At 45.2% G+C, this 12,708-nt stretch overlaps 1 protein-coding gene across 1 annotated transcript; it reads right to left on the minus strand.

Annotated features, from left to right (window-relative positions):
* Positions 1 to 1,054: 1,054 nt before the first annotated feature.
* On the minus strand, positions 1,055 to 10,003 carry Cd209c (CD209c molecule). Its single transcript, NM_001431939.1, is given in 7 exon segments — positions 1,055 to 2,601; positions 6,019 to 6,128; positions 6,879 to 7,030; positions 7,878 to 7,964; positions 8,669 to 8,758; positions 9,751 to 9,837; positions 9,934 to 10,003. Coding segments are annotated over 7 exon segments (723 nt in total). The 5' UTR covers positions 9,980 to 10,003; the 3' UTR covers positions 1,055 to 2,450.
* Positions 10,004 to 12,708: the final 2,705 nt, after the last annotated feature.

A 12,708-nucleotide genomic window follows, 5' to 3' on the forward strand; every position in this document is an offset into this window, starting at 1 on the left:
GACCAGGGAGGCAAACCTTGGTGCACTGACTGAGGTGAGAGGTTACGTTTCCCCACATACATATACGCTGAGCAAACAACCAGTCTTTAACTTGTTCTTTGGTAATTTCTTACACATATACATTGTATTTAGATCATATTCATATTTCTATCCCACCTGCAAACCCTTCCCAGACTCTCATTTTCCTCTCCATTCTATCTCCTCCTGCCCTTTTTGTCACCCACTGAGAGTTGAAGTTGACTGGATGACTGGGGTGGGACTGAAGACAGGAGGATTGTTGGGTATTTCTGGTTGCCAGCTAAGCTGAAAAGAGCTATTCTACATTCAGTCAGGGGAGACTTTGGTTCAAAGGAATAACACAGGCAGTGGTAGAGGAGGACACTCCAGTTTTTCTTCTGGTCTCACACTCATGTGTATAAGCATGTGCACCTGCTCATCACCCCTCACATGCACACACAGAAACCATCGTGAGCCTCATTTATATTTCAAAAATGTTACCAGAATTCTCCTTGAAATCGGGAAGAGGAGTAGAGTGAAACTCACAGATGGGAGAAACCGCTTACACATCATGAATTCTCTAAAGACCCATATCTGCAGGCTAGGACATTGCTTAGCTGGTCAAGTGTTTGCCATGTGAGCATGAGAACTCGTGAAAAGCTGGGCATGCTAGTGCACACTTAGAATACAGGACCTAGGAAGGCAGAGACAGAAGGGTCCTTGGGGAAGTCTGGACAGCCGGTCTAGTTTTTAAAACAAGATCCAGGTTCAGAAAGGATGCTGGATCTTCATTAAGTTTCCTGTTGCTGTGCTAAACTACTCAAACCAAAACACTTGAGGGAGACAGAGTCTATTTAGCTTATGATTTCGTGTTATAGCCCATTATTGTAGGAACTTGAAACATAGACCAGAACAGCGAGCATATCTATGCCTCTCCGCTCACATACAGATCAGAATCCTCTTACATAAAAAAACACCCCCGTGGATGTGCTCCACAGTTGACTGGAGACCCTGTTAGCTGACAACCAAACATAACCATCACACACACAATGGAAGATTTTCCCATTAATTAATTTATTTATTCACTTTACATCCTGATGGTGACCCCTCTCCTCCCAACATCCCCTTCACATATTCCTTCCCCTCTGCCCACTTTCCTTCTCCTCTGAGAAGGGGGAGACCCTCCTGGGTACCAACCCTCCCTAGCACACCAAGTCAGTGCGGACTGGACATATCCTTTCCCTCTGTGGCCAGATATGATAGCCCAGTTAGGAGAACAGGATCTACAAGCAGGCAACAGAGTCAGGGACTCTCACCCCCAATGCCATGTCCCAGTTGTTAGGGGATCCTCATGAAGACCAAACTGCATATCTGCTACATATGTGTGTGAGCAGGGGAGGAGGGGCTAGGTCCAGCCCACAATGGAATAATATTTAGGGGTGAATAAGAAAATGTATGCTAGACTCCACACTGTGGGTCTTAGGGATATCACGCAAAGCAAAACAAGCTAGCTGTGGAAAGAAAGGTGTTGCAGAATTTTGTTTGCAGGAGGACCCTCAAGCCGTCAGTTTTACAGAGACTTGAAAGGGAATAGAGATTTCCAGGGATTTGTATGACCCCTTGCTTAATGGGTACAGCCTTAATTTTGTTCTGGTGGGGATATAGACGCATATATAGGGCAGGGACCCCCGATGTAACTGTTTCCAGAATGTCCTTGCTGGGGGCCAGGAATGACAAAAGGGAATTCTGTGTCCTGGCTCCTTCCTGTTCTTCACCTCTGTCTAGAAGCTGTGAAGACATAACTAGACAAGGAGGTGCCTAATGCCTTGTGGGTGGGCCATCTGGATTGACCAGCTCACCCTTTCCTTATGCCCCACTCCAGCCATATGTCCTTTAAAGGGCCTCCTACCTAGCAGTTCAACAGTACCCTATTTCTAGGGATCCCTCCTGCTACACAGCAGCCCCATCATCACTGTCTCTTAAGCGCCAGTGTGTGACTCAACCCCCATATTATAAAAGGCTAGTAACTCCTCCAAGTTACTGAGGAGGCAGAGACAGGAGGATTCCTGTGGTGTGCTGGCCAGCCCTTCCTAGCAAAATTGGCCAGTATCAACAGGGTAAAAATGCAAAATACGAGATAGAGATAGACACCAAGGAAGACACCTGAGCTTGGCTTTTTAAAACACAAACACACAGACACACACACACACACACACACACACACACAGACACACAGATACACAGGCACACACACATACACACACACACACAGAGAGAGAGAGAGAGAGAGAGAGAGAGAGAGAGAGAGAGAGAGAGAGAGAGAAGACAAATGAGGAAACAGCTGTAGCTAAGAACTTCATGTTCACAGAGGAAGGAACTGGCATAGATTGCAAGTTAAGTTCAGTCACCCTGCAGGGTCATCTTGGCAACAGGTGCTGCAGACAGATGACATATCATTTCCCAGTGCAGGACAGAGCAGACTTCTTGCAGATCCAGTATTTCTTATTTGTACATGGGGCATCATTCCAGCCATCGCCTCTGAACTCCGCACAGTCTTCTTCCCATTCGTTGTTGGGCTCTCCTTTGTTCCAATATTTCGTGAAACTGCAAAACCAATTGTAGTTTGAATGGCAAAGGCACCCCTAGGCTCATGTATTTGAATGCTTGGTCCCAGTAGGTGCAACAGTTTGGGAAGGTTTAAAAAGTGTGGAATTAGTGCAGGAGGTATGCTATAGGGTGGGGGTAGGGTGGGGGTAGAGTGGGGGGTGGGCTTGGTGGTTTTAAAAGGCCACAGCATTCCTAGCTAGCTCTCTGTTTTGTGCTTGCAGATTAAGATGTGCGCTCTTAGCTGCTCCTCCAGCACTACTCCTGCTTTCCTGCTGCCATGCTCCCTGCCATGATGGCCATGAACTCTAACCCCTGGAACCATAAGTACCAATTAAATGCAGTTGACCACACTGACTGTCCACTGAGCATCAGATCCACGGTTTCTGAGATTACAAGCACAAGCCAAAATACTTGGCTTTCTTCTGTGGGTTCAGGGGATGGAATCAGGTCCTTGTGCTTGTCCCAGTGAGGGTTAGTTTTCGCTGTCAACTTAACACAACTTAGAGTTACCTGGAAAGACAGTCGTAGGGACTGTCTAGATTGGGTTGGCCTGTGGGTGTGTCTGTCTGTGGAAGATTTTCTCAGTTATCTTAAGAGATGTGGGAAAACCCCGCATACCATGAACAGCACCACTGCCTAGGAAAGGGGCCATGAATTGGTCAAGAGCGGAGAAATTCAACAAGTGAGTGAACACAGAGGCATCCATTTCTCTCTGTTCTTGACTGTGGATGTGATGTCACTACCTCAAGTTTCTGGTGCCCCAACTTTCCCACAATGCTGGTTTGTAACCTGAATGAAACCCATTTCCCCAAGAACTTGCTTTTTTTTTTTCTGGAGTTGAGGACGAACCCAGGACCTTGCGCTTGCTAGGCAAGTGCTCTACCACTGAGCTAAATCCCCAACCCCCAAGAACTTGCTTTTAATCAGGGTATTTTAAAATAGCAACAGAAATAAATAGAACACAAACACGACAAGCAATTTACCAACTCAGCCATTACCCGCCCCCTCGACCATGCTTCTGTCATTGAAGTGGCATGCTTTTGCACCTACTCTGCATGTATGACAGCAGATGTAACCTACTCTGGGGTCAATGAGATATCCAAGTCCTTTGACCTTGGCCCATGATCCTTGTGATATTCCTGGATTGAAGGGGTCATCTCACTGAGGGTACCTTCTTCAAATATAACCAACCAACTCTGATTTCACAGACTTAACCACCTTCATTCCCAAGATTTTGTACTTTTAGCCACTGTATACCTATCCAGGGCCAAATACCACAGGGTCAGGAACAGCATCTACACCCCAGAACCCTGTAGACACTCCATACTGGCCAGTCCTAAGTCTGGAATACAGCTTTAGTCATTCATTCTGATGGGCACCAGAATAAGATTTCTTGCCTTCAACCCCCATACCAACCCTAATCCCACAGCTTTTGACAAGACCAGGCACTTCCTACTGTGATGCCTGTGGCATGATGTCTGTTCCTGCATTTGGGGTCTGTGAGTATAACAAGTAATGTTTCCCATGGCAACAAGAACTTTTACTACCGGTGATGGTTTATACTAATTGTCAACTTGATGGGATCTAGAATCACCTAGGAGACAAGTGTCTGCACATGTCTGAAGAGTTTCTAGGTTGGATTATAGTGGTAAGAAGATCCAGCCTTGATGTTGACAGCACTTTCCCATGGGCTGGGGTCTAAGTTTATAAAAGGGATAAAGTAATGATCTGGAAGGGTTGCTTGAAGGACAAAGTGCTCGATGCATAGGCATGAGGGCCTGTGTTTGGATCACCACATCCACCTAGCAGCTGTGTGTTTATAACCCCAGCATTGTAGGGTAGGGTACAGAAATAGGAGGGTCCCTGAGTTACTAGTCAGCCAGTCCATCTCAGTAGCAAACCCCAGGTTCCATGAGAGACTCTGTCTCAAACTGTAAGGTAGAATATGGTCTGCAAAGATAATAGAAGCTAGCTTCTGCACCTATTCTCACACATGTGCACATACACCAACTCCACACATATATACACACACTCATCCCCACACATGTATACATGCATCCACCCTATACACGTATATGTGCACTTACCCCAAACATGTGCACATGCACCTATTCTATATATGTATACATGTACTCACCCATACACATGCACACATGCACTCATCCTATATATGTATACATGCACCTACCCCTACACATGTACACATGCACTCACCCCCACACATGTGCACATGCACCCATCCCACACATTTACCTCTCCAGGCACTCACCCCCACACATATGAACATGTACCCATTCTATATATGCTTAATGCACCTACCCCCACACATATACAATGTACCCACCTTATAAATGTATACATGAACTCACCCCCACACATGTACACATGCACCGACCCTATACATGTACACATGCACTCACCTTATACATGTATACATGCACCCACCCTATACATGTACATATGCACTCACCCCCCAAACATGTACTATGCACCCACTTCCACACATGTACACATGCACCCACCTCACACATTCACCCCCACTCATGCACTCACCCCTGCACATGTATGTACACATGCACTCACCCCCAACACATGCACATACCCCCCACATATGTGTACATGCCACATGTATACACACATAATAGAAAAAGTAGGCTGGGTCTGTTTCATTCTCCTTTTTTGTTTTTAGAGCATTCATTTCTCCTCCTCTGCTTCCTGACCATGGATGCAGAGTAACTAGTTTCCTCAAGCTCTTGCCAGTAAGTCTGTGCCATCATGGATTGTACCCTCAAACTGAGCCAAGTTAACCATTCCTTACATTGATTTTTATCAGCTACTTAGTTACAGCAACAAGAGAACACCATCACATAGATTTTCTGTTATCCTACATTTAAATGACTCCTGTAGGCTGCAAATTCCTCCTCCGTCTTTGACTTGGCATCTTATCAGCGTATGGTTATGAAGAGCTCCTTCCTCCTTGAGTAAATGTCTTTTGCGCCTAGAGAACTAGCGTTTGGAGACGCATCTAAGGAAGAACTCTAGCCAACATTTTTTAATGCCACCTTTTGTAGTCTTGTGATATGTCTTCCATAGCCTCAGTGTTTGAGCATCTGGTTCCTAGCTGACCCCATTTGAGAAGGCTGTGGAATCTTTAGGCACTGGAGGAAGCAGATCACTGGGTTGGGCCTTAATCTTTATAGCCTGGTCTACTTCTTTCTTCTGTGCTTCCTGACTGCTGTTGCCATGTGACCCACCACCTCAGCTTCTGCTGCCATGCCATCCCCATCATGAAGAACGGTGTCCCCTGGATCTGTGAACCAGGTAAATAATTTCTTCCTTAAGTTATCTTTATCACAGCAGCAGAAGTAACATGCCACCCAGTGCTGCAGGCTGCTCCCTCTCCCCTGGATCTACCTGAAGAGCAGATGTGAGCCGTCCACCCAGTGCCATATGCCTTCACGCTTCAGGTCTGACAGGACCATCCAGGCATAGCCTTTCTCTTTAGATGTCTGTTGCAGGAAGCTCTGGAGGGGCAGAGAAGCAGTCAGGTAGAGGTTGCATACCTTGTATTCCACCTATTGCTCTTTTGCCCTGACTCTTAGCAGGAAGTTCTGCTTACAGTCTAATATTCAGCTTTCCAAGGTAACACAAGGTCTCATGGCTTCCACATCCATATCCTGTTTGCTTTGAACTTCCTCTCCTGAGCCATGTTAACATTGCCTGTCTGTCTGCCTTATGAGGAGTGCTGAGCATGGCCAGATGGTTTAATTCACCATTGGGTACAAATGCTGAAGTGGACTGTACCAGCTCTTCATTTTTGATCACGTACTGGATCTCCTTTGAGCTCTGCATTGAGGCATGTCCCATTGGTAACTTGAATTTCAGGGTGGCAACATTACATGAGTGGAATTGGCAAATGCTAGATAGTGGACTTTTTAAAAAGCCCAAATAAAGGAAGTCATTTAGTGCTTTCCAGTGTGCTAACAGAAACCATTTACATTTTGTGTGTTAACCTAAGGCACCCACTCATGTTCATATGGTGTATAATGGAGATGGTAGTGGTGGTTGTGGTGGTGGTGGTGGTGGTGGTGGTGGTGGTGGTGGTGGTGGTGGTGGTACTTGGGATATTTTTATTTTCTACTCTTCTTTTCTTCCCTTTTCATGTGAAGCAAGTAGCACTCATCCACAATTCAACTAGCAAACCGTGTCTCCTCAGATGCCTGTGGCCAGGTACATGTACCCAAATGGTTTAGATCCCTCTGAGGTGTACCTACCTGCTCATCGTCGCTTTTGACGACCACTAGTTGAGCACCCAGTTTTCTGCAGCTGGTGACAGAGTCCTTCCAGTTCTGTTGGAACTTGGAGAAGAAGTAACAGTTTCCTTGGAAGAATGTCCAGTCCCAGGGGCAGGGGCGGCACAGATGGTCTGTTGGGGGAGGTGGATCAAGATGGTCATGTAACTAGATGCTCATATTTCTGTGCCTGTCCAACCTTCAATCCCAGCAGTGGTTCCTGGAGGAACCACTCCTAGCATCCCAGGAGGCCATTCCTTTCTCTACTCCCTGAGAGGGTACCTCATACCACGAAAAGAAAGAAGTATAAACTTAAGAGTTCAAAAACAGGGCTGGAGAGATGGCTTAGTGGTTAAGAGCACCCGACTACTCTTCCAGAGGTCCTGAGTTCAATTCCCAGCAACCACATGGTGGCTCACAACCATCTGTGATGGGATCTGATACCCTCTTCTGGTGTATCTGAAGACAGCTACAGTGTACTTATATATAATAAATGAATAAATCTTTAAAAAAGAGAGTTCAAAAACAGATATCTGTAGTTTGTCTGAGAGTCAACCATATGCACAGTTCTCTATGAATACCAACTTCTATTGGTTCTAATTTCAACCAACCAATTAATTAATTAACTAGTTAATAATTGATTTGTGTGTGTGTGTGTGTGTGTGTGTGTGTGTGTGTGTGTGTGTGTAGTTATGCCCATGCCATAACACATATGTGGAGGTCAGATAATAACTTGAGAGAATAGGTTCTCTCCTTCTATCTGGGGACTCAGAGGAAGCTATCTTAGTTCTTAAGGCTGGATGGCAAGTGGTTGTAACTGCTGAACCGTTCCGCCACCCCATCATCTTTACATTTATACAAAGTTATCAAATCAAATGAGGAAAAAGTGGAGGCTCAGAACTGGGTAATAGCTGAAGTCAACCCATGTATCATGGAGATGCTCTGCTGAGTCCCTGGGGGCTCTTTCCTCTAGTCACTCACTTATTTGAGGCTTCAGCTGGGCCACATCCTGGTATACCTTCTCCTTCTTTGCCTGTTCCTGTCCCTGGGAGTAGGCAACATTAGAGACTGTGACAAGAAAAGCAATTTGTAATTATTCAACATTTTTTATGCCATGGCCTGAACTTGTCCACCGGGGGCACTAAAAAACCAACAAGTTTAATACCTCTTTTTAAAAAGTGTAGGTGGCCCTGGGTTCGGTCCCCAGCTCCGAAAAAAAAGAACCAAAAAAAAAAAAAAAAAAAAAAAGAGCTCTAAAAAGTGTAGGTGGGTATGCATGCACGTGTATGTTTGTGACTGTGGACAAGCTGTCACATACTGGAGGAGTCAGGGTATAGACAGCTGTCAGTCTTCACCCCTCACTTTGTTTGAAATAGGGTTTCTTGTCCACCACTGTATATGCCAGATTAGCTGGCCTGCAAGTTTCCAGGATTCTTTTGTCTGTGCTGCCCATATCACCATAGCTACGGTTACAGAAGTATGCCTACCATGTCCTGCTTCACATATGTTCTGGGATCCAAACTCAGGTCCTTATGTTTCTTTGACAAATGATTCCATCTAGCTACCTGGTTCAATACATCTTGAAGACAAAATCTAATAATCAGAGAAGACTGAATGGCCAAGGTAAGAGGATCCAGGACCACCAGAGGTGGAAAGGGCTCTAAGAATTTTCTAAAAGTTCCTAACTTTTAGCCTACCTTTCTCATGGGCCTTGGTACCCAGCTGAAGGGTCTTACCAGGGAGCCCCCAACCCACCCACAGACCTGGCTGACCTTTGATAAGGATAGCCAGCAGGAGGATAGCACAGAGTGTGAGGCAGATCAGCTGCAGCACGAAGGGAACAAGGCCATGGCACAGATACCCTGTAGAAGAGGAGGTGGGAGTTTATCAGTGTCCCTGACCAACTATGATCCGTAGACTTCAGCATCCTTTTTTCAGATCTGCAGCTCCTACCTTCCCGGGGCCCATTTTGCTTGTATGCCAACCTTCACTTCTCTCGGACAAAAGAATCTTTTCTGACTCAACAATCCCATAGTTTTATAGTCCAGTCTTTATTTTTTATTCTTCCTAGGACCCAAGATTCCAAAACCTCAGTGTCTGTCTCTTGAACACCAATACTTACATTCTTTTACACTATCTCTGAGGAAACATCTTAGCATGCCCTTCTTCAGGACCCCAAACTTGACCACTCTATGTTTTTAGCCTTCATCACCCCAGGACCCAGGAGTCCAGAGCTTTGTATTTCATCTTTCCATGATCCAGGAGGATGAACATCTCCAGAATATAGGTCAGTCCTTCCAGTCTCAACCACTCTAGGACTGAAGAGCTCAGCTTTTCATCCTTGAACATTTCAGGGCCCATTTTGAACCTCTGTCTCCTTACAACCTAGGAGTTCAGTCTCCTGGATGTGGCCACCCAAGGACCCAGGACTCTAAACGTTCAGCTCCCACTTGTAGAATGTCAGGAATATAAGCACATAATGTCTGCTTAGTAGAGACGAGGACTCTAACTTTAGCATCTACTTCTGTGCAACCCGGGAGTCTAGTTCTCAAGTTACATGTCCTCAGGATGCAAGATTCTGTTTTAGTTTTTACCTCCATTGGATAGTGGAGTCCCATTTTCAGCCTCTAATTCCACAGCACCCCCAGAGTTCTCTTCCCTAAGACTTTAGTGCTGTCCTCAGCCTCCACCCACAGGACCAAGGAGTCTAGGCCTTAGCCTCCATCCTCCACAGGACCCGGAGGTCTAGTCTTCATCTTCTTCTTCCCTCTCTCTTCCAGATCCAGACTCCTATTTTCCCCCTCCCCAGGACAGAGACAACGGAGGAAGCCTGTCCCTTTCCCATTCCTTTTACCTGCAGCTTTCTTGAGGATGTAGGGAGGTTGAAATCTGAAGCCTTGGAGGGAGTATCTGGTGCTGCTGGCTATCAGGTGCTCCTCATCTGAATGGGCAGAATGTGAACCAGTTCATTGGCAAACAGACTCAAGCTGGCCACTTCGACCCCCTCCAAGTCTCTAGAATCCAAGCCCCGCCTTACCCAGGGAACTCAGTTGCTGTACTCTGTCTTCCTCAGAGTCACCCATCTTTCAGTGCTGTCCCACTGTGCCAGAGATTGCTGGGGACAGTGGCATCTATTTAACATTCACCGTTGCTCCCTGCTTGGATTGATTCTGAGTCAGGAAGCAAAACAAGGAACTGTAAAATGTCAAAGGAAGATGATAGAGGGAAGTGGTAGGGCCTCTGACACACCATTTCACACAGCCAGCATTCCTGGAATGGATGGGTTCTACTGTTCCCAGGAACATGGTCTTCTCTCATCTGGTAATTTAGCTGTCTTGATCTGAAGGTGTCATCACATTCAGTCCATTTCTGCTGACTTGGGAGAGGCTGTTTGTGATGAAGAGTTCCAACTATGAATGTCACATAACGTAGAATCCCCTGGAAAGAGAGTCTCAGTGAAGGGTTGTCTACACTGGATTGTCCTGTGGGCATGTCCATCGAGGACTGTCTCAAGTTAACCAACGTGGGAAGACCCAGCTCATTATGAGACACACAATTCCATAGACAGGTGGTCTTGCACATCTAAGTGTGGAAAATAGGGCTGAGTGCAAGCAAGCATGAATTCATTTCTTTCTGCTCTTGACTGTCTCGAGCTCTTGTTGCCACAGCTCCTCACAATGATTGACTGATACCCGGAACTGTGAGCAGTGTCTATGAAACCAGGTTAGGGTTGAATCATACCTGCTCTTATGTTTAATGTAAAGCATTATCAGGCACGTTTAAAAATGGTTCACTTACTCATCCATTTAATGACACCAACTGTCATAGATGTCATTACCATCATTTGATAATTAGGTCTCTTTGAAGCACAGGGCAGCCATGTAGCTGGCCCGAGGCTATGCAGTTGTTAGTTGGTGGGTATCAAGATGGACCCTCCCTATGCAGTGTCTTCTACAGGTCAACCTGTGGTCCAAAAAGTCACAGAAACTCAAGAGGGAAACAGAATGATTCTTAGTAGCTTGGTGCAAATTGACCCAACCTGGAAAAGCTCAAGTGGCCAGCACTAGACGAATAAACAAGAGAAGTTTTTTTGTCAGAGGAATGACTCTGACACAACAAAAAGAAAGTTGCTTTTTGGGGTATAAGGGGTTGGTGGGGTTGAGCAAGTATGTGTAGAAGCAAGGGTCAGCCTGGGTTGTAATTTCTTAGGTGCACCCATCCTATTATTGTTATTATTATTAATAATAATAATATTAGTTTATTTTTATTATCATTATTATTGTGTGTGTAGTACAATGTAGTGTGATATGGTGTGTGTATTAGTGAGTGCTATGTGTAAGAATACTACTTTTTGAGAAAAGGTCTCTCACTGACTGGGATTCACCACATTCCACCATGTCCAGCTTTCTTGCATGAGTTATAGGGATCAACACTAAGTCTTTATTAACAAAGCAGTCTTCCATCATTAATAAATGTTCTGAAACAATGGAAACATTTAGACATAGAGAAAAAATGCTAAGGGGCTACTGGGAACACATGCATACTCCAGAGCTTGGGCCCCCCACATACACTCATGAAGAATACATGCCCTGGGGAGAAAAGATGACAGATTTGACACAGCCATTGCTTTTCTGTATCCTTATGGGTCTGAAACAAATTATCAATGGCGTGACTGTGGGGAGAGATGGGTGGCTTGAGAGCATAACAGTAAACAGCAGAAAATAAGAGATCTGGTAACACCCAGATATATTGACTTACACATATACACATGCACACGTACATGAACATGCATACTGTACATTTGTGCATGCATCGACAGTCTTAATTAGATTTGCTACATCTGTAAAATAAATGAAAACAAAGACCCCTAACATTAAGTGCTTTGATCCTAGTTTTTGCTGCTGTGATAAACACAGAGGCAAAACGCAACTTAAGGGAGAGAGATTTGTCTTGTTTTGTTTTGCTTAGCTCAACGATCCCAGGTTACAGTCTAGTATTATGAAGAGGTCAGGATAGGAACTTGCAGCAGCTGGTCACAGTCACAGTCACAGTCAAGGGCAGAGAGAAAAAGAGAGACTCAGGGAACAGCTCTGCTCATAACGGGTGGGTCTTCCAACTTTGATTATTATAATTAAGACAACCTCACGGAGACAGGCCCACAGGCCAACTTGACTTAGAAACTCCTCACTGAGACTCTGGTGAGTATAGATTATGTCAAGTTGACAGTATTAACCACTGTAATTGCCCTTGGTAGGGCTTGAAATAAGGGGCAAAAAGGAATGTAAATGATTCCTGTATGTACACAGCCTGATACTCTGCAAAAGTACAGTTTCCCATGGGAGTAAGCAGGTACTAGAGAAGGCCTCCCATTGTTCTTGGCTTGACCACTGGAACTGTGCCGGGTGAGCATATTTAGATAGGTCTTACAATCAAGCCTCCAACGAAGAAGAGCAGAAGCCCCTACATTTGATATCTCTTAATATCCTTAGCATCTACTCCCAGACTCTCCCAGGCTGGCTAATCAAGGGACCACTCCAAAGATCAAGAGGTGTGGGTCCCGGGCTGAGGAGAAAGTATAGGGAGTACAGTGTCTGTTTTGCAAATGTAACAACGTGAATTTGTTCTGAAAAACTCATGTCAAAATAGTCAGGGATGTTGGCATGTGATTATAATTTCAGGAGGAAGGAAAGGACCCAGAAGATGCCTGATCCTCCTAGGCTACCCAGTCTAGTAACATTATGAGCTATTAAGAGACTCTGTCTTGAAAAGCAAGGTAGAGGTTGTCCTCTGACCTCCATATGTGCACACTCAA

This window comes from Rattus norvegicus, chromosome 12 (assembly GCF_021556685.1).
Source record: "Rattus norvegicus strain SHRSP/BbbUtx chromosome 12, alternate assembly SHRSP_T2T, whole genome shotgun sequence".
NCBI classification, from domain to species: domain Eukaryota; kingdom Metazoa; phylum Chordata; class Mammalia; order Rodentia; family Muridae; genus Rattus; species Rattus norvegicus.